Raw genomic sequence first — 23636 nt, 5'->3', positions numbered from 1 at the left:
ACAATGATAGAGCTAGTCAAATTCAAGTATTTTGCGTTGAAATCCATGATAATTGAAGACTCACTGTGCCCTTTCGTCAGAAGTAGAGAATATATGTTCTCTCCACACGTTCCCACAGGAAAACGATTGCCGGAATTTGCCTGCACCCTGGATGCAGATTCAGAAGCCGTTGGATGTCGGGCATGAATCGGATGAATTCCGCCCATAATGAGCAAATAATCATCCAAGCGGTGGAATGGAGCGATGAACTGCCCAGATTCCGTGGGGTGGGGTGTAGAATCGGTGCTTTCCACACCCTGGATCCAGGGGAGGGGGGGGTCAGAGGCTGCAGGTCCACCAGGTGCCTACTGGCTACCCACCCACCAACTAAGTTGCTGAGTTGGCGCCTACGTGGCGGGTCTGCTGGCCAAGTGCTTTTGACCCTAACCGGTGGTTTGACTTCAACACAGCCATCTGTTAGTTGGAAGAGTGACAAGCTGTTGTGGAGATTGCATTGGAATTGTGAATTGGTGGAATGCCCACAACTCTTCCATGCATTCAGTAGCTTTTTTTTATCAACAGCATTGACACTTACATTTTATTTGTAGTCTCACAGCCCTCAAACTTTTTCCTTCACAGTATTTCACCAATGGCTTATTTGTTCTTTGTGCAGAATCATCTTCCCTTGGGACAGCCCATGATTTGATTTATCCTGTGGCTTTTGAGAATTGGTGGGTTTTGTTCTTCTTGCTTTGGACAGATGAGTTGAAACTACCATTCAACAGCTTGATATCACTCTTTCTTGTTTTGTTGAAATTGTCCAAAACACACTCAGATTTCTATATAAGATGCAATGAAAACTGTGGTGTTGAAGCTAGTTTGATTGTGTGGATGAGCATCACTACATGGTGGTCAAAGTGGAGATGTGTGTTAAGCATAATTTATACTTTTCAGTTGTGTGGTCAAACAACATGGTCAAGTTTTGAATTGAAAGGTATTGCTTGGTATTGGTTCATGCACTCACATCCATTGTAATCATACAATTGTAATATATTTAAAGTGAAAAATCTAACACCCTAACATGTTAGTTGAAATTTTTTATACAAAAGAGTTGGCAAGTGAAATAGCTAAACAATATCGTGTATATATATATATATATATATATTCACAATTTTTTTGGATTTTTTTTTATATTTTCATCCTCACAGAGTCTTAAATACAAGGCACTATTATTTAGTCAATGAGCTTTCAGGTTCCAAAACTTGTTAACAACATCAAAGATTGTAATTTTAATGGATTTTGCATGGCTTCATGACTTAAATTAAGAAGTGTCAAAATGGGATTTGAAAAAAAGAAAATTGGAAACATCTGAAAAAACAAACACAAGGTGAGACTATTCCTTGCCACATAGTAGAATCTATGGATGCCCAAGTGGCATAAAGGACATGTGCCCCCCATCACCAACCAACCAAAAGACTTACCCATGCAAGTCATAAAGGGTACCACCATTGATGCCCATGAGGTTGAAGGCTAATATGAACCCAACTACCAGCTCTACATGACCCCATTTCCTTTCTCCATTGCAAAGAAAATGCTTCCCAGCCCATCAACAAAATTAGGATTTGTGGGGGATGGTCCAAAGCGTGAACACTAGAGCTTCTACGAAAGTCAATCACGTTCCCATCTTTCTGTTCACATCGCACACGTGTTTCCCAGTCTTTGGCAAATCAGCCATCGGTAACGAATGAGGCCACATGATCACGTGTCTTTGGGATTCCGCTCGTTCACGTCCATGCGAACCTAGCTAGGGTTTGGTAGTTTCTGAACATCTTCGGCAAAGGGGGAGTCGTGGGCTTGCTGTGGATATGCCTTGAGAGGACCCCAAAGCACCTGTGGAGTTTCGGAACTCAGGAAATTTGACTGGAGGTGAATGCAGGTTCCTTGTCCTCGTTGTTTTTCAAAGTGAACGTGCATGTCTGCCCCCGAAAATCCGCATACTTTTGCTCAAAGTCTCGATAAGGGAAGAGCTCTGACGGTGTTAGCATCAGCATCCAAAAGCTCGGTATTGGCGGCAGGGGTCGTCAAGGAAAAGCACGGGGGGAAAAAGAATTTTTAGTAACTCTGCTACTGTAGTTCCTTCCAGGTGGGCGGTCATTTCGGTGATAGCCTGCCTTATTTGAGAATGAGGGTGTCATGCTCGCGCTTGTGTTAGCCTTCCTTGGGTCGATCTCTGAAGGTGATTAGAAGTAGATGTAGAAGGGGTGCATCGATTCCAGGTGCGGACCGTTGAAGGTTGGATAAAGAGCGTGCAGGGCGTCTGTTTTAGTTCCGTTTATTGTGAGTTCTACCTGCAGCGGGCCCTGCTCAGGCGGGTCAGAACGAGGTAAGCCAGTGTTCTTTTCTTCTCGTTTTTTTGTTTTTGTTTTTGTTTATACTACGGTTCTCCGTGTTGTCGCCGGCTTTTGTGCCAGATCTATGTGCTTGTTGTTGTAGCTCCTGTTCACGAAGTGCATTCGGAGGATTAGGAGGCGGGCTCTTAGGTTTCTTTAAGCTTCAGTCTGAGTATATGGAGCCTTACTCGGGGCGAAAGGGTTGAAATTGCTTTTTGTCCTCAGGAATGTGATTGCTTTGGTTGCAGCATCGACTGATTGTCAGGGTGTATGTCATCCTTTTCGTTCGGGGAAGCTCAAATTGCGTCTGATGTGGGTAACTTGGATTCCATTAGGTAACAGCGAGAGAAGTGGAGAGAGTGAACACCTGACCATCTATTTTCGTGAGCTCGTGGACCTAGGGGCCACCAAATTGCTGTGGCAGGCTTCAGGTTTTCTGAGACCTTGTAGCGGAGCTGGTGAGTAATAAACCGGCCAGCCCTGACTGTCGGGATTGACCCACAGTCTCGCAATGGCGAAGGGCGGGTCGAGCGCCACTGCCAACAGCGGCGTGTTACAGAGAATTGTCTTGAGCTACACGTATGTCGCAGTATGGATCTTTCTCAGCTTCTCCGTGATCATCTTTAACAAATATATTCTTGACCGCGGAATGTACAACTGGCCATACCCAGTCTCTCTGACTATGATTCACATGGCGTTCTCCTCCGGGCTCGCCTTCCTCCTCGTGCGCGGGCTGAAGTTGGTTGAGCCCTGCGCCGCGATGACGAAGGACCTCTACTTCAGGTCCATCGTCCCCATCGGCCTCCTCTTCTCGCTCTCTCTGTGGTTCTCGAATTCGGCTTACATCTACCTTAGCGTCTCCTTCATCCAGATGCTCAAGGCGCTCATGCCGGTGGCAGTCTACTCTCTTGGGGTACTTTTCAAGAAGGATGTATTCAACTCTTCGACCATGGCTAACATGGTCATGATCTCCATTGGTGTCGCCATTGCGGCCTACGGGGAGGCGCGGTTCAATGTCTGGGGTGTCACGCTGCAGCTTGCGGCTGTATGCGTGGAAGCCCTCCGTCTTGTCTTGATCCAAATTCTTCTCAACTCCCGGGGAATTTCCCTCAATCCCATTACAACACTCTATTACGTCGCGCCCGCGTGTTTTGTCTTCCTCTCTGTCCCTTGGTATCTCATCGAATGGCCGAAGCTGCTGGTAATGTCGTCCTTCCACTTCGACTTCTTCACGTTCGGCCTCAACTCTATGGTCGCGTTCCTGCTCAACATCGCCGTCTTTGTTCTGGTCGGGAAAACATCCGCCCTCACCATGAATGTGGCGGGCGTGGTGAAGGACTGGCTCCTCATCGCCTTCTCCTGGTCCGTCATCTTGGACCGAGTGACTTTCATCAATCTCTTCGGCTACGGCATCGCTTTCGTCGCCGTCTGTTACTACAATTACGCCAAACTGCAGACCATGAAGGCCAAGGAACAGCAGAAATCACAGAAGGTCAGCGAGGACGAGGAGAATTTGCGGCTGCTGGATTCTAAGCTGGAGAGACTCGATGAGAGTTCATCTCCTTCTCACAAGTCCGACGCTCAAACCCACTAATTTTTTTCTTTTATTTTTCACCTTTTTTCTTCCCACCACTTCAAGCCGCTGAAGCCCATTCAACCCCATGAGAAAGTCCCATCAGATGTCTTCTCCCATTTCTGTGGCATGATCACTTGGAAGTGGATGTGTTATTGCAAAAGGCAGCGATTTTCACATCCGACACTCAAACCCTAGCTGTCGTTACATGGATGCGAGCTTTAGGACAGGCAGGCAGATGCAGATCCCGGAGGTGTGAGTCTTGGGTACAGTTGTAGCGGCACTGGGTGTCGGTGAGAGATCTTTGGTAGGATTAAGAAGTTGGCTGCGGAGGACTCTCACTCCCTCCCTCGCTCAATTTTCTATTATGTCTCCGTTACCCATTTTTTAATTTTTAACATAAGTTTTGCAGCGTTTAATGGTTCTACCCACATTGATATCTTCCATTCATGCCAAAACTAGCCCCCCCAACCTCTCGTCGTCGTCATCGTCGTCGTCGTCTTTTCTTCGTGGTCCACTGTCGTCTTCTTGGTCGTCGTGGGTCTTCGACTTGGTTTTCTTCTCTCTCCACCCGTTCTTCTAACTTTTTGTTGTCTGGTCAAACATCTATTCAAACAACTATTTTTTTATTGCAAATGTTTCATGGATATTTGAATGTATTATTATTATATAAATAACTGGTAAAAAACGAAGCTTTGATGTCCAGATTTTATATTTTCTGGAAAATTTAATATATACCTTTTAAAACACGTATGTCCCATTTGAATGCAAATTGAACCTGAACATTGATTTATTTAACCTTATTATGCATTTCAAAATGTTGAAAGTTTATCTCATTTCAAAATGATGAAAGTTTGTCTCATTTCAAAATGATGAAAGTTTATCTCGAATTGTTCTTTTTGAAAATTTACTTGATTTACTAATCAATATCAAGAAATATTTACCTTGAAAATGTACACAGCTATTATAGGGCAATATCACAAATAATTTTGTGGAAGTTTCAGGTGAGTAATTGATATAAAACATTCGATGCTTGAGAATCATTTATAATGCTAAAAGTAAAACTAAAAGCAAAACTAAAAGTAAGCTATTTGGTTTATTTTATGATATAATAAACGGTTTTACTTTAACAAACTACATTCACTCAACACATGCCTTAATTGTACATAATAACACCTACACGGTTAGACTTATCCCTCAGCAATCTTTGTATTCCTGTGTACATTATCACAGAAATGTATTATCATTTTACAATTAGCCATGGAAAATGCATTTATTCTAGAGCTCACTTAATGCCAACGCTAAATCTTACAAATCTCTTCGCCTTAATGATCAATAAGATTCAAATCTGTTTCACAACGTAAGGTAACGCAATTAGTAATTGTTGATCAAGCATTAAAAAGATTAGTTAGTAAGGTCCACGACAGTTCATATTGTTGCGATTTTAAAGGCATTGTGCATAGCATTGGCTTATTCTGTAGAAGTTACATCGAGTCGTCCGATCCAAACCTGATCGGACGGTGTATATCTCGATTAGGTCAAAAGGGTGCCTCGAAGTGCCAGCCTCACCCCACCTCAAGCTTCTTCTTCCTGCTCCCACCTGGCTTCGTCTTTTTCCTCATCCAATTCCCTCAGATCCGAGCTCTCCCTCGATCCCGTATCGCCACCATGTCGATCAGCGAGCTTGCCTGCACTTACGCCTGTCTCATCCTCCACGATGACGGCATTGCCATCACTGTAAGCATTCCTTCAAGTGTTTTTATTTTTATTTTTTATTTCTAGGGTTTTTGGGCTGGGACTTCGGTCCAGAAGCTTTGAATTAGAGCATCGGGTAGGATTCTTTCCGCAGTCGTTGGGGTTTCTCGGTTTAGTGATGGGTTTAGTTCTGCTGCTGAGACATAGAATTGTCTTCGATGGACTCTGTTGAATTTTTTTACCCTTAAGAGGCTTCTGCTGAGGTTTTAGGGTTTTGGGTATTATGTTGTGTATTGAATCTTAGTGTGTAGTATTTTGAGATGTCTCGGAGGTGTTGATGTCGACTACGCTGGAATGCCATAGAGCTGGTTTTCGAAGGGTGTGGGTCTTCGGTTGTTTTTCTGTAACTCAACATGTTAACAGTCTTCGCTCCTTTTGGAGTTGACCTATTCGCTTCATTTCAGTGGTTGAAGTGATTTTATGATAATTGCGGAACGGGTGGTTGGTGTGGATGAATCTGTTTCACTTATGGTGCACCACATGTGAGGCCTGTTCAGAAGAGTTGCCTAATGTGAACACATGGTAATTTTAGGCCGACAAGATTGCAGCTTTGGTGAAGGCTGCTAACGTGTCCGTAGAGGGATACTGGCCTTCTCTATTCGCGAAGCTATGCGAGAAGAGGAGCGTCGATGACCTTGTCACCAATGTTGGAGGTGGTAAGTAGAGATGGGTTAAAACTCGTTTTTATCACTAGTAGGTGATTTTCTGGGGACGTAAATCTGCTGGGCATCTTTTTTAGGTTATGAATTGCCAGGAAACTCTCGTTGAATTACTTGGAATCGCGGTGCTTTGCAGGTGGTGGTGGTGCAGTCGCTGTGAGTGCAGCACCTGCTGCTTCCGCTGCTGTTGAGGCACCCAAGGAAGAGGAGAAGAAGGTAAGTTCTAATTATGAGTTACAGTGGAAAATGCACCTGTCATGTGGTTTATCCTCTCACGTTACATTCTGTGCAACGTTTTTCATCTATGCGGGTTTCAATCTCTGCCCATGGCATAGCTTTCTGGTAGTTTTTTTGTTCTCGGCGTAGCTTGCAATTTGTGTTGTAAATTGGTGAATGCTTGTGCAGAGTGTTTCGTTTTCTTTCGTATATCTTATATTTTATTCGTATATCTTACATTATATTGTAACTTTACAGGAAGAACCGAAGGAGGAGAGTGATGACGACATGGGCTTCAGCTTGTTTGATTAGAGTTGCCCAATGGGTTGTGTTGGATCTCGTTCATGCCAAGTTCTGAATCACTCATTTTAAGGGTATAATCATCAATTCTTAATGCCCAGGAGGTTCTCGATGGTGGCATCTTGTCTTACATTGATTTTGCCTTCGCAAATCTCCGACATTGGTCACCACCCTTGTAACCTAGAGATATGAAAGTAAACAATGGTTGGGTTGCCTTGTGATGACGAGGCGGAAAATTCCATAAAGCCTACTTCACATAATCTTCTGATCAGCGTTGCAGGGTTCCTTTTTGTGCGTGACACTTTCTTATAGCCAAATTCTTATATTTTTCTCTGTTCCTAGTCAATTATAACTCTTAATAATTGCATGAAATTTGATTTGCACTGTTTGTAAAATTAGCAAATTCTCAACACATTGACTACGATTCATTAATGCAATCCATACTCTCCTGTAGCTATTGTTTGGACATCGATAACTGGAATTCAGAGCAGAGAATTCTGCTTTAGATAATGTCAACTCAACTCGATTGTCTACACTTAAAAAGACTTTCACACCGAGCGGTGGGCCTTGGAAGCTGTCCGATGAACATTTCTAGTAGAGATTCATCGAAAACTCTAGCTTATTAAGAACCTGTTGCGACACGTAAACAATACTGCCGTCATTGAGGGAAAGCGATTACAGTGCGAATTTTCAAATCTGAGCGTGAACTTTACTTTTCACCATTGGAATGTGATCTACTTTACGAATCCAGAAATCTTTCGATCGCTTTTGCAGAAAGTGGATGACACAGTGGAAATGCTAACGAACTGTCATGGCTACGTCATGGCTTTCCTAATTCACCAAGACTTAAAAAATATTGGTGTAGCGTCATATCTGTACTCTGTGGCTTCAACAGCATACCATGGTATCGCATGCTTCGGCCATGGCGTCTTCGGTATGTCTCACAATGTCCCTCCCCATTCTTCCTCCAAATTCTAGCCTCGGACGGCTGAATTCGAGCTTCGGTGGAGCCCGCGTCATCGCCGATAACACTGTTAGTGTGTTCAATTCTCGAGGTGGAGAAAGCCTGCCGTGCTTGCGGGTACTTCCTTCCATCGCCCGTTGGCTGCTCAAACTTTTGTGCACGTAACTAAGTTCCTTTTGAGCTCCATCCTCTTTTGGTCTTGGAAATGGATGTTCGCCGATTACAAGTGTGAAATCATTTGCTGGTCAAGTGCAACTTGTCTCCAATTTTTTGATTTTACAGTCTCGTGAAAATGTTGTTGTGACGCCAATGTGTGAAGAAATTTCGAACCAATTGGGAAATCAATTCATGATTTAATTCAATATTTAGTCATTCCTGGTTAGTTTCTTCTGCCGGTTGGTCTATCTACGTTTCTGATGCCAGTACTGATTGCCTCCGTGCGGCAGATTCGGGCTGAAGGTGCCCCTAATTTGGAAACTGGTGACAAGGTAAATCACTTCGTCATAGTGCGATTTCTCTTCACGCCTTCTGGCTATGGTGGAATGCAATTTGTTACACTTTTAGGGCTTGACAACAATCTGACAACAACATAACTAGAAAAGGTCATGTCGCGAATTCCTTACTCAAGTTCTGGAACATGCTCTGCGTAAATCATGTAATAATTAAGCGCAACCCTCACTGGAATCAAATTGCAGAAGCGTAAGGTTTTCAGAATTTTTGGGACTACTTTGTCGTCAATTAATGTAAGCCTTGCAGTAGTTTTCGGTTTTGACCCAATGACTTCCTTGAAGGTCTCTGGTTGGAGAGGAGTGCCGACAAAACTAAACACATGCCCACATTCAAGAGAGATTCGTCAGTACTTCTACAAAGACGCGTGCCAGGCAGCTAAGAATGCTATTGACGATGGAAAGCATAAACTTAAGGTCTGGATCTTTCTGGTCAGGCTGCAATTATTTTACCGCTTTTAGTACATCCTTTCAATACTTCCAGTTACGATGTGGGGTTAACATCCTATAATTGCGACGTAAGTAGGGCTGTTGTAGATCTGTGAATCTTCTTGGTTCTGGATTCCATTTTTTCGCCTTCAGCAGATAGTATGCATCAACAAACGCTCAAGAAGGTATTGTATCCCAGCGAGTAATCAGTAATCAGTAACCTTTCCTGGACAATGAGGTTATTCTGGTGGTTGTCAACAGGTCCTGCTTACCATTCCCGAGCTAAATCCTGAAATGGTAAGTCCTCACGAATTGCAATATTTAAAGCGTTGTTAGTACCACCTGGATTTTGTACTGATTAAATGGACTGCGATTTGTTTTCACTGGGGTTGGACGTACTCTGTAGTGGGCTTACTTGAATGATGAATCAAGTTGTTGAGTATTCTTTTGATTCAGATGAAAAACTTTGCGCTCTCTTCGATGCGTTGAAGGTAACCTACTGACGAAGTTCGTTATCTGTGGTGCAGGATGTGTACAGAATAGGGACTTTGCTGGAACTCATACGAGAACTTGCGTTCACTTTTGCGAATGATGGAAAACGCGTCAGAGTATGTGATGCTATGACTTATAGTGCTTACCAGTTTGTTAGGCCATTTCTCTACATATTGAAGTCCGACTGTCCACTTAAAACTTGAGCTCTTCTGGGCTATTGGTCCTTTCTGCAGAAACTTCAACTTATGTGGATTCGACATTTTCATTTGAAACATTTTGATAGGGTTTTATTTATTTATGTAGGTTTGTGTACAAGGACCCATGGGAGAAGGAATATTCTCAGGTATGCCATTAGCACTTTCAGGTACCCGTCCAATGCTGGAGCGCATGGACTGGGGCGAGTATATCGAGAAGGACACCTTCATTAGATTCGGCGCTGTAGGTTTGAATTACCCTTTCCCACTCCCCATGTGAAGCATTCAATCTTTTCCATGTAATTTTTCATGCCCTGCTCTGTTCTGATTTTTATGTGTCTTCTTTTTCTTATCTCCTGTTATTATTGATTATTTTACAGGTGCTAAAGAGGTTTACGATGATGACGACATGTTCATCCTGATGGCACCACAAAATGCTGTTGGAAATTGTATTATTGATGTAAGTCATGATGTCTCTGGTTTTGCGTTTAGTATCCTTCATAACTTGAGAGTTAATCCTCACAATCATGAGTCTGGTGGTCCACATTATTATATTTTTGGTTCTTTTTATGATTCTTTGGAGGCTAATATTGCTATCACAACCATTCAAATTAGAAGCACAAGTTATGCTGTCTGAATCTTAATGAAATTTGGTTTCAGCATGATCGTTTACCTTACATGAGTCGTGGGTTATGCTTGGATTCAGGATTTGAAAGCAATGGTGGAGGCAGCAGGTGACAGACCCGTTATCATACTCAATCCGAAACTTAAGGTATGTGCATTTTTGAACTGTTTGGTGTATCAGGTATTATGTGTGCTATCTCACATCTCACAAGCAGTCATTTGGAATAGATTTCTTCTTTCAATTGCCAACATGATTTCCGCAAATGTAGAGTCTCTACTCATTCTAGAAGTTAACATCATTTCCATGGGTATTAGTCCCACCTCTGGAGTAATAAAGCGAGCAGATACCGTTGTGAGGTATGGCGTCAGTAACACTTGAATTTTTTTGAGTGTAGCTTAAACTCCTTTTTGTAATTTTGCTCCTAAAACCTCTCGCAAATTTTTGTATCAGGATATTCCAGCCTCTGGTGGAATTATGCAAGTGAGAAATAATCCTTACCATTTCTCAATTTCCTCCTTTGTGTTCTAACCTGTGGGAATAGCAGCAAATGCATTTGCGGAGTGGTTGGTCGTGTATTAGAACATGAAGCAATTCTAGTTGTAGAGCTTACATAGATTCATTTAGTAGCTAATAGGAGTCTTGGCTTCGAAGTGAGCAGGTGGGTGGACGACAGGAAAGGATGGAGTTTGCCGAATCTTTTTTCACTTGCTACAATTTTCGCCTCATGTACACGTCAGGCACCCAGTACCCAATTGTCGGTGCATTTAGGTATTGTTGGCGAATTTTTTATATGAAGTTCATAATATTTGTAATAACCAAGCACTCAAATCAATAATGAAAGTGTGAGTACCAGCAACAAGGACGTGTGAAATAACTTGGATTGAGGGGGATTGGCAGGATGGCATATCCAGGACCATATGAGATTTACAGGAGGTTTGATTTAGACCGTGGTGTTGAGGTTTACAAACTCATAGCATCATTTGACCATGAACCAACTCGGTCTGAGATCAGTGACGCGTACAATGGGATAGTAAGGTATTTTTTTTTTTTTTTTTTTTTTTTCTTTTCCTTCCTTTATTTTTTTAATGGTCTATTTTATTATAACATGTTATGCATTATCTAAATATACTGATGTTATACCTGCTGCGAATCGCGGTTCTTCATATTCTGGATGAACCCAGCATTCTGCACTGATAACCGTAGGTTGTCTTAATATGCACTAAGAGCAACTACCGGGGTATGGGTTGTGCTTGCAGGACGGCCCAATCGGCACCTACTGGAATCTGGTACATGTTCCTTCGCATCGGAAACTTAAGAATTTGGATTTTACTATTGTCAATCTTGTATTTTCCTTGCGTCATCTTTTTCAAGTGATGATATTTCTTCTAGTTTTCATACGACAGTTTGTTGACGAAGTTCTTTCTTCTTGCTTGCAGGAGTTTCTTTTCAAATCTTCTTGGCTGAGAACTGGAGTTCGTAAGGCTTAGCTTTCTTTTTTTTGTAAAGCGAACAATTTTATCTCTTCACGTAGAGTTCCAAATTTTCTTGTGCACTGTAGTCTTTTTAATGAAATAATTCAGCAGGTATTTTGAAACCTATTTTTTTCAATGTGCTAGTGAGGATTGTTGAGCAGTATTAACGTATTTAGAAGTTCCATGTGATTTAGATGACTTCAATGGAGATACGGAGACAGTAATTGTATTGTAGTTGAGGTTTCATGTCACACAACTGGAATTGTAGAAATCAATTTGAATAACGTTGAAGGTGTAAGCTGCTATTGTTTGTGGGATTGTTATTGCTACAGCACGCCTGAGTGCATGTGTTTGGTTGTTCTCTCTACTCGAATGCATTCGTTTTGCCGAAACTTACCGTCCCAGGAAAGTACCTCCTTCGTGGTAGTTTTCAGGTGCAGCTACCAATATGCATGCCTAGTGCTTATGATTCTAGATTGCTACAAACCTTACAACATTCATTGGTTGTGAGAAAGTGTAAACTGGATTATTTTAGAAATGGTGATTTAAGAGCTAAAGTTGGCGAGGGATTTAGACTCAACTTAATGAGAAGTGGTAAACAACATAAATGGAGTTAAGATTTTTTTTTTTATAGATATTCTAGAAAATAATGTCAAGAATTAAACATGCTATATGATCAGAATATTTTCATATGAAGTTGTGTGGGGACAACATGAGTGGATATGGCATTGCCAATCTTCTAACATGCATAAATATTTTAATTTTTAATGGTTTTTTTATAATGATAGAGTCATGTGGTTTCTATACTAAATGCTTATTACAATTATTCATGCTAAAGTTTTAATTAAAAGACAACAATCAAAAGAAATGGGATTAAAGAAGTTTTTTTAAAATATTGTTTCAATTTATTCTATTAAATGCAAAATATTAGAAGTGTATGTCACATTGATTATGAATAGATATAATTATGATAAATTATGAAATAAAAACTTGTATCTTTATGGCTTATATAAGGAAATATAAATTATTGAAACTTTAAAACTTACTTGCTAAAATAATATGACCAACTATTACAAAAATCTATTATAATAATTTAAAAAAATACTAAAAAAATAAAATATATAATTAAAGAAATATGTAATTAATTAATTATTTATTTTATATACTTTAAAAAATCAAATTAACATTTAAAATAATATGTAATAAATAGAAAAATTAAGTATGTAAGTAATTTTAAGCTTTTACTTGAAAACCTTTATGTATATTAGACCAATAATATCAAATAAAATATTAAATTAATTAGAATTTGGAAGTTGCCATAAGGACACTTGTATTAGAAAAAAAAACCTTATTGTAATACTTTTATAACCATATAGAGACTACTATACAAGCACAAGTAATAACATCTCATTGCAAAAAGAACAAAGATTAGAAATGACTAATTTTGTGGATTAATGGCACTTAATTCAATAAGTTTCATTACTTTTTAAGCAAATCAAAAAACTTAATGTAGCACTACTGGTTATATTAGAGGACATATGCAACAACTTTGCCAACCTCCCAAATCATCAACAACAAAGTATAGTGAAGAATTTACACCATTTGACTTAGAAAAAATCTCAAGTATTGCTAGAGTGCTAATTTTGAAGAATGAAAGGAAGACCACAAGCAAAGAACTCTACATGTGTGGCATTCTCTATTTTTTGAGATTTGTATGTACTTAAGTACATGGAACTACTACAAAAGAATAAAAAAGAAAAAAGGGAGGATTTGCTATGCTTGCAAATAAGTTGGATATTGTCAAATCTTAAAGCTATGTCTACTAGCAAGAGGAAGAATTCTCTAATAGACATTAATAATTAGGGCCATGACTTTAAAGTTTTTTTCTTCTACAATTGCCATAGGCATACATGTATTCTAACAACCTATGTTGTTAATTGGAGATTATATAATCTTTGCACTGCTAATTATTTTTAGGTGCTTCTTCCATCATTTAGATAGAAATGACTTGGCTTTGTAATAAATTTCAATTTAGAGTTACAAAATTAAAATTGCACAATATAATGTAGAAACAAGTTAATATAGATAAACAAACTGTTATAATAATGTTATATATTATTTTGCCAAATTCAACATGTGATTTGAGTAACAATGTTTGTGGCCATAGTTAGAACCTATAACTATTTATCATTATTTTTCTTTCAAATAAATAAATAAATAAATAACTATATAAATTTATGACCACTTTACCATAACAATATTTTTTCAACAATGTTTCAACAACAAAAAGAAAAAAAAAGAAAAAAATCATTTTAAACACATAACAACCTCAAAAATGTGGACAAATATTCTTACCAAACTGGTACCCAAAGGCACAAACCAAATGCGTGTCTTTACCAAAAAAACAATTCAAAAGCTACTACCAAGTACTGCATGTAAGAGTTTTTGTGCACTTCAAAAACTGGTAATTTGTCTGTTTTCAGCATGCTAACAACTACAAGCTGAGTGTATATATGTATATATATATATATATATATATATACATAGATAAAATATAAATATATCATTTTGGTGCATTAATTTATGTAATAAGATTTCATAAAGTCACTCCTCCGCTATAGCCCAATAAGCTATGATCAATCCACATCAATTCATCGACATATCAGGTTGTAAAAACTAGTCGAAATGTGCGACCTGCCCGATGCCACTTTAGTGCTGAATTCTATTGAAATAATTGCCTACGAGTGATCCAAAACTTTCCTCAACGACTGCAAGGAACGATCCGTGTGGACAACCACTTCTTTCAAGCTCTGCGTGCATTGGATTGTTCATAAGTGTCATTCTTCAAGAGGGGTTCCATGTCTTCAATACTTCATCAGTGGCTTCGATGCTGAAGTTGCATCCTTATAAAGGAGCTCGAATTCTGTTCCTCTAGGGATGGATTGATTTATACAGCCTGAGTTTGATAAGAAGCTAAAACTCTCTCGATCTCTCCCTCTCTTAACACACCAAAAAATTACTTCGAAGTGCTCCAGCGAGCTTGTGTGACTTGGGGTGGACGGGGTGAGTGTATGCACACAAGAAAGGTGATCGAGAGGTAGAAAACAGAATTGGTAGGAAAGAGAGTCCGTAGACACTACAGAGTGGAAAGATTGCGAGGAGGATGTTGTATGGCAGTGGTCGATGGCGAAAGGCTATGGTGAGCAAGAAAAGTCGGGGTTTTCTCGCCAGCCATCACCACAAGTTCCACCGAGCCGGCGCCCCATTTTCCTTCCTCGTTGAGTGCCTCCTGCTCTTGCTCTTCTCTTTTAGGCTGGACCACGACTACATTTGTCGTATCCGATCTCTGGTTGCGCAGCCGGTTCCGTTGCAGTAAAAATCCACAGAGAAAAATTATGAAAAGGCTCGCAAACGCGAAGACAATGAACACAACTGTTGCGGAGAGCGTTTTCTGATTTGTTACACTTAGAGTATTATTCATCGACCCAGCTGGTTGTCCTGATGTCAACGGCGCGACTTTTGATACCCATTTGGACACTGTGAATTCCAAGCACTTCTTGCCACAAGGCTTCGGATCTGCCATAGCTACTGCAACCTGATATTGTTGAACTAATTATATACCTTGACTTGCCGCCGAAGTGCACAGCGTCAGCGGGCACCTGATTCATTCCAGTCTATTGATCCTTCCGAGGTAACCTGAGAATCCCGCACTATCGCAGACGATCCAAGATCATCGACCGTCCGCTTATACATCCTTCCCGGAAAGCGACATGCCTACTGAGGATTTAACTGCGGATTTCAGTTTCAGCTGAAATCATGTGAACTAGGTCCAATAATCTCAAATTTACACGAACAACATATCTCCAAAGCCCTTGCGAGGACTCGAAGAAACTACAACTATTCTAATACAGCTCCAACGTCGTCGATTTTCAGCCCTGAGCCACTTGGCTTTCCGAACCTCTGTCTTGAATGGGACTTCCACGAGCGCTCTCCGCCTGAATTTAAAGCTAGAATAGGCTTTTCAAGATCCTTCACTACTCGCAGTAGGCAACAGCAAGGAAAATACAGTGCTGAATATAATAGTCGACACATTACCAATTCGTCAGCACCCCTAAGCGCGGCTGATCATTCAGAAAAAAGAAACACCAAATATTCAGATGGCACGTCGCAAGTTACGGATAGAACCACTTCAGTTCCAGATTCTGAGCTCCCAGATTGGTGAACTGCAGTGATCCCAGACTGCAGTTCTGACGGTATAAATCCCCAACCTGGAGCAATCTTCAGAGCTACTCCCCCATTGAACCACACTGTTGACGCACGCCATTCCTCATGTTTGATTCCCCCGAAACCCACAGTGGCAAGTTAAAATCAGGAAAGGTCCAAGTGCAGAGATGGTCCCTAGCCTGAAGGTCCCTTCGCGTTGATCCCTTTACACCGCCGTGCAGCAATTCGGTGAACAGCACAGGAAGAGCCGCGATCATTCTGATCTCAGCCGAGTCCCGCTGTCTAGCGATCGTCGCCTCAGATCACTGATCTGATCCGATCGCTGTAACTCACTCTTTGGACACCGAATTCATCGTGACTGAAGTATATTATCATTGATCCCAACGTAAGAGTAATGATAGATGCTCACAAATTGCGGCATCGTGAGATTCTAGATTTGGAGGAAAGAATTAAGCGGAATATTGCCTAGACGTGGACCTTGACAAGGCTAGACAATGCATCTGTTACACGAGTCTTGTAACACGAACTGTCACATATTCTTCACCTCCGTGGCTGATATGGAGAGCATGGATATGATTCATACATGTGAAGCCATTCAATGTTGTGAGATTTTTTCTATATATATATTTTAAAATTCAGAGGTCGTTCTTCTACGAAAACTAGTTTATTGTTAAATTGTCCAATCACCATAGAATGTTGTGATAACCATTGAAATATATTTATTTATTTATTTATTTTTTCTAATTTTTTTTGTTGCATTCATTTTGTGTTGATGGCAAATATTGTTTGCTGTTAATCATGTTATAAAAAATGCAAGATAAAAAGATGAAAACAGTTTGCTTTCAAAACTTCGAGTACCTCTTAGTAGATATTTTCTTACGCTATTTATTGTTCAAGCTTCATAACATAAAGTTCAAGAATCAAGTTTAATTTTCAAAGTAAATTGTAAATCATTTTTACGTGAAAATTCTGAAGTAAGGAAAACAAAAATACAGAAACAACTCAAAATGTATAATAGTGATTTGGCAATCGTACCCAGTAAATTCTTACTTATACCATAAACCTATTGAAACAATTAGTGCGCGAGTTTCAAAACTCAGTATACATCTGGATCACAAACAAATATTCATTGTTCATCTGAAGGTCTGCACGCGACCTACTTTAATTAGTAAGAAAATTTAACAGAGAATCTAAAATCGCTCATGTTCAATGCATGTTTCTTTTCCATTTCGATACAACCGAGTTTATAAACTATAAACATTCCACATCTACCATTACAAAGACCTTCTACTCGGTCGAAAAGCCTGTATATCAAGTGTATAACCATTGTTATTGTTATTATCATGAGCATGATGACTGTGTGGGTGCCGATGCTAGCCTTGTGTATGTGAAACATGTGTTTCGTGACGTCGGACTGACTGTAGCGCCTTGCGTCTGAGAAAGCCTTCGTGGTTATGACCACCACCGTGTAAGCGTGTGATCGAACGACCGATCGGCCCAGCCTGACGGGAACATACAAAATGTACTCACTCGGACCGGAGTGCTGTCCGACGCGACGCTGCAGCGATGCTCCAGTCGCGTTGTTCGAAGTCAATCGCACGTGAACCCGACCTGCAGGGAGAAGGAAATCCAGTGACCTGGACCTGAGAAGTCTCGTGGCGATCAGGAGGGATGTCTGATCAGCGCCGGCTATGCGGCGATGCTCGTCACGGGTTTGCGATGGTTTGGACCTGCAGCAACTCATTGCAGAATGTCTCGATCTCGCTATCCAGCTCACAGCGACAGAAAACGTGGCTTGTGTACGTTACAGATCGATATCGCGATGTCACTGATGCTTCGCGGGGCCGCCAGTCCCTCGATCAGGCCCCAAGAGCTGCCGTTGATTCTGCATTTGACTATCGCACGCTCAGCTTCAACACAGCTTGGCTGCGATGCGAGAGGTAGCAATCGTCAAGCCATGTCCTTTCTCTTGCAGCAATGGATTCTGACTCGCAGAAAAAAGGGTTCGATAAGCAAGGCAGCGTTGCGGCGACGTCGTCGTCGTGTGCCGTTGCGGTGGGGTCTTCTCGCGTCGCAGTGCCAGAATTTTACTCGCAATGAAGACAAAACCCTTACAAACGATCTCCTGAGCGCGAGCAAATATTCACTTCTCTTTTTCTAACTACCAATTGTAGAATGGATGAAATCCTAATTGATGAAACCCTAATGGATGATTTCGGTCATTTGGATGATGTTTCTATTACTCTGCGCTGAATCTTACATTTTATTTGCAACTTGTCTTTCATCAAACTTGTTTTCATGAAATATTCAATTTAGAGCTTTAACAATGAAATGTGGGGTTTGATATTTTTATATTGAAAACCCTATGTATGATTATAGAATAGACATTATGGTTTTTTCTATATTATAAAAATATTGATAACATATATATATATATATATATATATTCATACACATATATAAAAAAAGAAATTGTCAAATTGATCAATGAATTTACTAAATCAACCCACCCATCATCATTGGTTGTGGATCCAATCATTTTTTTATTGATTTTTAACTAACACAAATCTAGTAGTGGATTTTTTTTTGATGATGGTTAGGATGGATAATAAATGCTTGGGTCATTTTAACAATTCTCTAAAAATGTATAAAGATTAATGTGTGTATATACAATAGTATCCTACATAATTTATACCTCTTAACTAATATTTTTTGTTTAATTAATAGTATTTCCTAAAATAGACATTATTCTTAGGCCATAAACTCATGTAGGTTGACATCCTTGCCTCTTGACAAGAACTGAACCAATTATATATACCGCTCATGGGCAATGTAAATCCTAAACTCGAAACCCTAAATCTGCGTAGATCGCAGAAACACAGTATCTTTCATTTCTTGCACATGTGTTTTTACATGCAATGTGTTCTCAACATCATGTGCAAATATCCCATAATACAAGAAATAAGATAATATGTAGACGACTAGTGCGTACAGATTCCGTGTAGGATTCGGAAACCTGTGAGCATCTTGAGAGTAGAAAAACCTTAAAATTAAATCATTGCTAATCAATGGGTTCACATGATTTTATTTAAATGCCAATCTGCTTCACCACTCCTGCAGAGGAAGAAAGAGGACAAAAGATGCAAGAAGAAAACAGACTCTATAGCTTGACAAGCTTGACAGCCCACTTTGTGGAGTGGTTAGAATCAAAACACCTACTTATTCAACATATTACGTTATAAGTCCCAAAGACCGCACTTCAAAAAAGGACCATAATGATCACAATATATTCCACATAATGGAACATGAGTATTAGTCTTGTCTTGTAATAACAGAATTAAGATGATTCACTTGGCTGACGATTCATCTTTGCAATTTCAATCCGGAATGGTCTCAGTCCTACAAACGCTACATTCCTTTAGATAATCTAATCAGGAATGATAACCGTGAAGTGGTAAATATATACAAAGCTAATGTTGGTCAAACAGACTAATATATAACTTTCCCTAAACGTGGCGAACCAGGTTTTAAAATCCTCCTGGTACTAGGTTCTTGGAAGGAGCATTCTGAATGACCAGCACTGAGGCTTGATATCCAAAATTCGTCAGCAAGTACAGCTTCATCGTCGTCATTGCGGTGCCAAGTCCAATGTGCATGAGTAGCATTCACAATGTCGAGCTCCGCATGTCCAAAACTTGACTCTCGGAATACAGACCAGTCTGGTGAGTTTGCATAGAACCTGTACATAATCCGCAAGAAAGCTTCAAAACCAATACCAAGTTCTTACTCAAGAAATTGTTTTTCACAACAACGACCTCAATGTTCATATCCCAAAAGCAGTGTTTGATTAATCTAATAGCACAAACTAACAGGCAGATCCTGGCTATGTTGCAATGGTAAAAGGTCAGTCACAAGCAGGAATCACCACCCTAATCTATAAAACAGTGGCTAAAAGTCTCAGCTTTTGAGGGTAAGAGACGAACTTTCTAGCTAGACCTTCTCGATTGCCTCCATCACCTACGGTAATGTGCATAATCCCGCAGGGATCCACGTTGTTCGCGTAGACCCGTGTCTGGTTTCCACAATTTACAGCCGGGTAGTGTAGTCAGTATAGAGCAACAAACCAAGCCCGGCAAAAAAAGCTCATCAGAGGTAGCCAGTAACAAAAATAGAGGTAAAAGAACCCAGCACTAACACTTCATATTTTAATTTGAGCATGCAATTAAGTCCGAATAATTGACACCTTCTCAACTTTGAAAATACCTGCGTGCTCTAAAGTCAACAAAGACACCTATGCATGTGCCATCCGACATTGACAATGGACGTGACACATGAAAGAAAAAATTCCAATGCAAGCATGCTTACCGTGCGCTCGTAGGCATGAACATGACCCGCAACAAGGATGTCCACATGAGCCTCATAAAGCACTTGTTCCAGTGCCTTCTTCATGGCATCTCCATTATGCTGATGAGCATGGTTTGTGTTGTACCACGGAGCATGTAGAACAACAATAAGCCATGGCGTCCTGCTTCTGTCCACCTTCTTAAGATCTGCCTGAAATTTGCAAAATCGTGCTCTAAGCGAAAAACACGGAGACGATGGCAACGTAAAGAACGCAACAAGATCGAACATAATTAAAAGAAAAAACATCCACAGAGACAGGTATAAACTCCAATACTTGTAGCCACTTGAATTGAGCAGATTTTGGATCGTAGTCTGTGTATGAGCCCAGCATGATCACATGAACCCCAGCAACTTCAAAGGAGTAAAACAGATTAGAATCTGATCCGCTCTCATTGTGAGGCATCTGCCACCTGGTATTGTAAGCACGGAAAGATTCAACAAGAATCGGAACAGACTCAACGTCATGATTCCCTTCTGTCACCATCCAAGGTCTAGCACTAGCATAAGGTTCAACAAGCTCGCCAAATGAGTCCCAATATGGCTGGTAGTAATCCGCGTACGATAAATCTCCAGCAAATAGCAGGACATCATAATTAGAGTTGTTTATGTGACTCAGTGTAGATTTCGTCCATTCAGTTTGACCCAAGTCCCCTGCATAGATAAATTCACAAATAAACGAAAGAAGTCATATCCTAATGATTTGTTCCAAAGTGTTTGAAACATCAGATCACAAAAAGAGTGTAAATGCAATTTACTTACACTTGCGGTTACTACGAAATAACACAAGCATGAAAAGGATAAGGCAAACTCCACTACAGTAAGTTCCTGTCGATCGTTTACTTATCCTCCTCGCATATCATATGCATTGATGTAGAGTAAGATATATGAAGCGTAAATATGAAACACTTACCAACAGCTGCAAACTTGATGGGAACATTCCGCCCTACAGGTGGAGGGGTCTTGAACTTGTATTCTTTCCCTGCACCTCCACATTTATAGTAATAGATTGTGCTGTCTTCTAGAGGACCAATCACAACGTGATTCATCAACCCAGACGTGTATAGAAAGAAAGAGTAACTCTCTGACGTTCCAATAGCCGTAGAGGTATAGTTCCCTGACGTTAACCCATACTGTACCACTGGTGTCTTGTTTTTACCATTTGCAGGACTCATCCATGATACTCTCATGTGCTTTGCCCCCGCTAATGACACATGCACCTTGCATACACCCAAAACAACATGCTAAGTTTTAGTCCCGTGAATGAATGAATAGTTGTTAATAACTGCATTCGATTGGTTCTCATGCACAACCTCAATAGCAGATGAAGTCATGTTCAAAATTCTCTCTTTACATGAAATTCAAAATTCTCTCTTTACATGAAATTCAAAAACAAATAACAAACGAAAGTGTGTGTACGTGTGTGTTAGTGAACATTCTCAGTGTTATCTCAATAGCCTATGCTGGACACAACTGAAGCTCAAACCCCTATGATATTGCTCTAAACAATTCTCTACAATCCTATATTGCAAGGTGACCACGTAGATGTTAACTGCTTAATGCTCTATTCACTGATTCAAATTACCCTATCATTTAGCTGCAAAGAAATCTACAAAGTGGTGTTAATAAACTTTTATCACTCCTAAATAAGCCTATCACCATCATTGTCTACTCGAAAAGCAGGAGAAACAGCTTATATCATCATTACAAACACAAGATCAAGAAGGTGACACTTCGTAATTGTGCACAATATCACGATGAAAGATTTGAGGTGGAAGCTGATGAAAAGAGAATGAGTATTTTAGCAACAGAGGGTTTAGAGAAAAAAAGAAAAAAAGAAAAAAGAAAAAAGACTTTACATCATGACCCCAAATTCACCTGTAAATTTTCCGAGTCCTTCGCACAACCGCCCCACAACGAGAGTGCCTTCCGAGGGGGTGGGCGCACATAAGGTGCCGCTTCCGCAATCACACTACCCACAAACACTACTAGCGTCGTGACCAAAACCCAGGAGCTCCATGTCCGTGCCATAACCAACACTACCCACCCTTCAGACTCGACCGAATTAAGCTTCAAATTCTACACAAACAAGCAAATAAAAAAAAGAGTCAAGGCCAGTACGCAGAATTCACTGCGATCACACAAGCACGAATCATACTACAAAAATCATCGTCAAAGTGAGCGGCGATCTCTACATTCATTTCCGAAAATGTACAAGATTCCAAAACCAAGCATTGTCACAGTCCGTGATCAAGCACGGAAGCAGTTCTGCATGAGCTAAACACGATCAAATAATCATACCACATCAAAATTCGTCCCATCCAACTGCAATCCCACCGCAACAGATCCCTCTGCAGAGAAAATCTTCAATTCCAACCCTAAATCTTTCGAGATTTCGTCACGGCAACAATAAATTCCAGCTCATCGCTACTCTCCGCACGCCTCTGTGCATGAAAAAACTTGTTAAAACCTCGAATTCTGGTTGGTGCTGTGTGAAACTTCAAGACACTGGGGCAATCGGAGGCCTGAGAATAGCAATTTCCACACATCGTCGTTGAAGCATTGCTGTCGGTACCGGAGGATTCGCCGACTAAAGATCTATTCCATCCCTTTTCACACCATGGAGAAGGTGGACCGTATCATTTGTCCATTTATTCAAAATAGTGTGATTCGCGAATTAGTTTACCCCCGTTAATATGGAGAAACTGAGAGTGAAGAGGATGAAAAACTGAATGAGTGAAATGATAATCTAAGTACTTTGGTAATCTAATTGCTTAATCTTAAATATATACGTATTAATTTAATGAAAATTTTATGGTAAAAATTTCTGTTTTGTTTTGTTTTTTTGTTTTTTTTGTTTTTTTTGTTTTTTTTTTTTTTTTAAATGCCAACAGTTCTCAGTTGCAAAAAGTTATCAGTTTTCTATTTTAAACATCACAAAGTTTTTTCCTACAATACATCAAAATTTTATTTATCTATTAAGAAAAAGAAAAAGAAAAACATACAAGAAACTTAAATTTTCACATATTATTTATTTTATGCATTTAAAGAAAAAAGAAAAAAAGACCTATTCTTAGACATTTCTTTATAATGTTTTTTTGAAGGATAAGAATATTCATTTAATTACATCTGTGATTGGATAATTAAAACTCAAACTAACATTGCTTTTATACATTAATTTTGTCAATTTTTTTTTCTTTCTATTTTCTTTTTTTTAATTGACATAGGATATAATTATTACAATGGTTAAATATTGCCAAAACACATTAGTCTTTAACATCTTAAGATTTCATTTTTGGAGGAAATTTAATTTTTTTTTCTAGTGTGATAGTTATACATTTAGCTTGAATGGTTCCACTATCTCCATTTGAATTATGAATTACTAATTTGCTAAGGAGAGCTTTGGTTTTACTGCTCCAAATCTAAAAATCTAATTTTAGAATCCATAGTCTATCCC

General features: G+C 39.9%; 4 protein-coding genes across 7 annotated transcripts; 3 read left to right on the top strand and 1 right to left on the bottom strand.

The window, feature by feature from the left end:
• The first annotated feature begins 1875 nt into the window (after positions 1-1875).
• Positions 1876-4361, top strand: LOC112275793 (putative sugar phosphate/phosphate translocator At5g25400). Of its 3 annotated transcripts, none has more exons than XM_024506436.3 (2): positions 1876-2362; positions 2618-4361. In XM_024506436.3, exon 2 carries the CDS (start codon positions 2881-2883, stop codon positions 3961-3963), a length of 1083 nt encoding a protein of 360 aa, XP_024362204.1. In that variant the 5' UTR covers positions 1876-2362; positions 2618-2880; the 3' UTR covers positions 3964-4361. The 3 variants fall into 3 exon arrangements, with proteins under 3 accessions (XP_024362204.1, XP_024362205.1, XP_024362203.1); XM_024506437.3 differs by having other exon boundaries at positions 1883-2362; positions 2712-4361; XM_024506435.3 differs by having other exon boundaries at positions 1885-2362; positions 2705-4361.
• A 1203-nt stretch (positions 4362-5564) lies between these two features.
• LOC112275794 (large ribosomal subunit protein P1) lies at positions 5565-7132 on the top strand. The gene is made up of 4 exons (XM_024506438.3): positions 5565-5679; positions 6230-6353; positions 6493-6572; positions 6831-7132. The coding sequence occupies exons 1-4, from the start codon at positions 5611-5613 to the stop codon at positions 6882-6884; spliced, it is 327 nt and encodes a 108-aa protein (XP_024362206.1). The 5' UTR covers positions 5565-5610; the 3' UTR covers positions 6885-7132.
• A 621-nt stretch (positions 7133-7753) lies between these two features.
• LOC112275792 (putative adenylate kinase 5, chloroplastic) lies at positions 7754-11852 on the top strand. Its single transcript, XM_024506433.3, has 13 exons — positions 7754-7953; positions 8283-8324; positions 8628-8759; positions 9033-9068; positions 9299-9379; positions 9567-9705; positions 9838-9917; positions 10164-10229; positions 10533-10562; positions 10741-10850; positions 10980-11117; positions 11339-11368; positions 11519-11852. The coding sequence occupies exons 1-13, from the start codon at positions 7774-7776 to the stop codon at positions 11544-11546; spliced, it is 1092 nt and encodes a 363-aa protein (XP_024362201.1). The 5' UTR covers positions 7754-7773; the 3' UTR covers positions 11547-11852.
• Positions 11853-19036: 7184 nt separating this feature from the next.
• LOC112275503 (purple acid phosphatase 18) lies at positions 19037-22754 on the bottom strand. 2 transcript variants are annotated; one of them, XM_024505901.3, is made up of 7 exons: positions 22481-22754; positions 22058-22258; positions 21093-21399; positions 20457-20833; positions 20144-20332; positions 19762-19850; positions 19037-19517 (listed from the first exon to the last, which is right to left on the bottom strand). In XM_024505901.3, the coding sequence occupies exons 2-7, from the start codon at positions 22208-22210 to the stop codon at positions 19268-19270; spliced, it is 1365 nt and encodes a 454-aa protein (XP_024361669.1). In that variant the 5' UTR covers positions 22211-22258; positions 22481-22754; the 3' UTR covers positions 19037-19267. The 2 variants fall into 2 exon arrangements, with proteins under 2 accessions (XP_024361669.1, XP_073386777.1); XM_073530676.2 differs by lacking the exon at positions 22058-22258 and having other exon boundaries at positions 22481-22689.
• Positions 22755-23636: the final 882 nt, after the last annotated feature.

This window comes from Physcomitrium patens, chromosome 23 (genome assembly GCF_059467195.1).
Source record: "Physcomitrium patens ecotype Gransden chromosome 23, ASM5946719v1, whole genome shotgun sequence".
NCBI classification, from domain to species: domain Eukaryota; kingdom Viridiplantae; phylum Streptophyta; class Bryopsida; order Funariales; family Funariaceae; genus Physcomitrium; species Physcomitrium patens.
Note: the sequence above shows the minus strand (reverse complement) of the source record. Positions and strands in the feature narration are given on the sequence as shown.

Bases quoted from the DNA above. Each gene is read 5' to 3' on its own strand.
- LOC112275792 (XM_024506433.3), top strand. From the start codon at position 7,774: ATGGTATCGCATGCTTCGGCCATGGCGTCTTCGGTATGTCTCACAATG. The intron at 7,954-8,282 runs GTACTTCCTTCC...TCCGTGCGGCAG, and splicing joins AAAGCCTGCCGTGCTTGCGG to ATTCGGGCTGAAGGTGCCCC. The intron at 10,851-10,979 runs GTATTGTTGGCG...GGGGATTGGCAG, and splicing joins CCAATTGTCGGTGCATTTAG to GATGGCATATCCAGGACCAT.
- LOC112275503 (XM_024505901.3), bottom strand. From the start codon at position 22,210: ATGGCACGGACATGGAGCTCCTGGGTTTTGGTCACGACGCTAGTAGTG. The intron at 20,834-21,092 runs GTAAGTGTTTCA...TTATCTATGCAG, and splicing joins CATCAAGTTTGCAGCTGTTG to GGGACTTGGGTCAAACTGAA. The intron at 20,333-20,456 runs GTATTGGAGTTT...TGCAAATTTCAG, and splicing joins CTCAATTCAAGTGGCTACAA to GCAGATCTTAAGAAGGTGGA.
- LOC112275793 (XM_024506436.3), top strand. From the start codon at position 2,881: ATGGCGAAGGGCGGGTCGAGCGCCACTGCCAACAGCGGCGTGTTACAG.
- LOC112275794 (XM_024506438.3), top strand. From the start codon at position 5,611: ATGTCGATCAGCGAGCTTGCCTGCACTTACGCCTGTCTCATCCTCCAC. The intron at 5,680-6,229 runs GTAAGCATTCCT...TGGTAATTTTAG, and splicing joins ATGACGGCATTGCCATCACT to GCCGACAAGATTGCAGCTTT. The intron at 6,573-6,830 runs GTAAGTTCTAAT...GTAACTTTACAG, and splicing joins CCAAGGAAGAGGAGAAGAAG to GAAGAACCGAAGGAGGAGAG.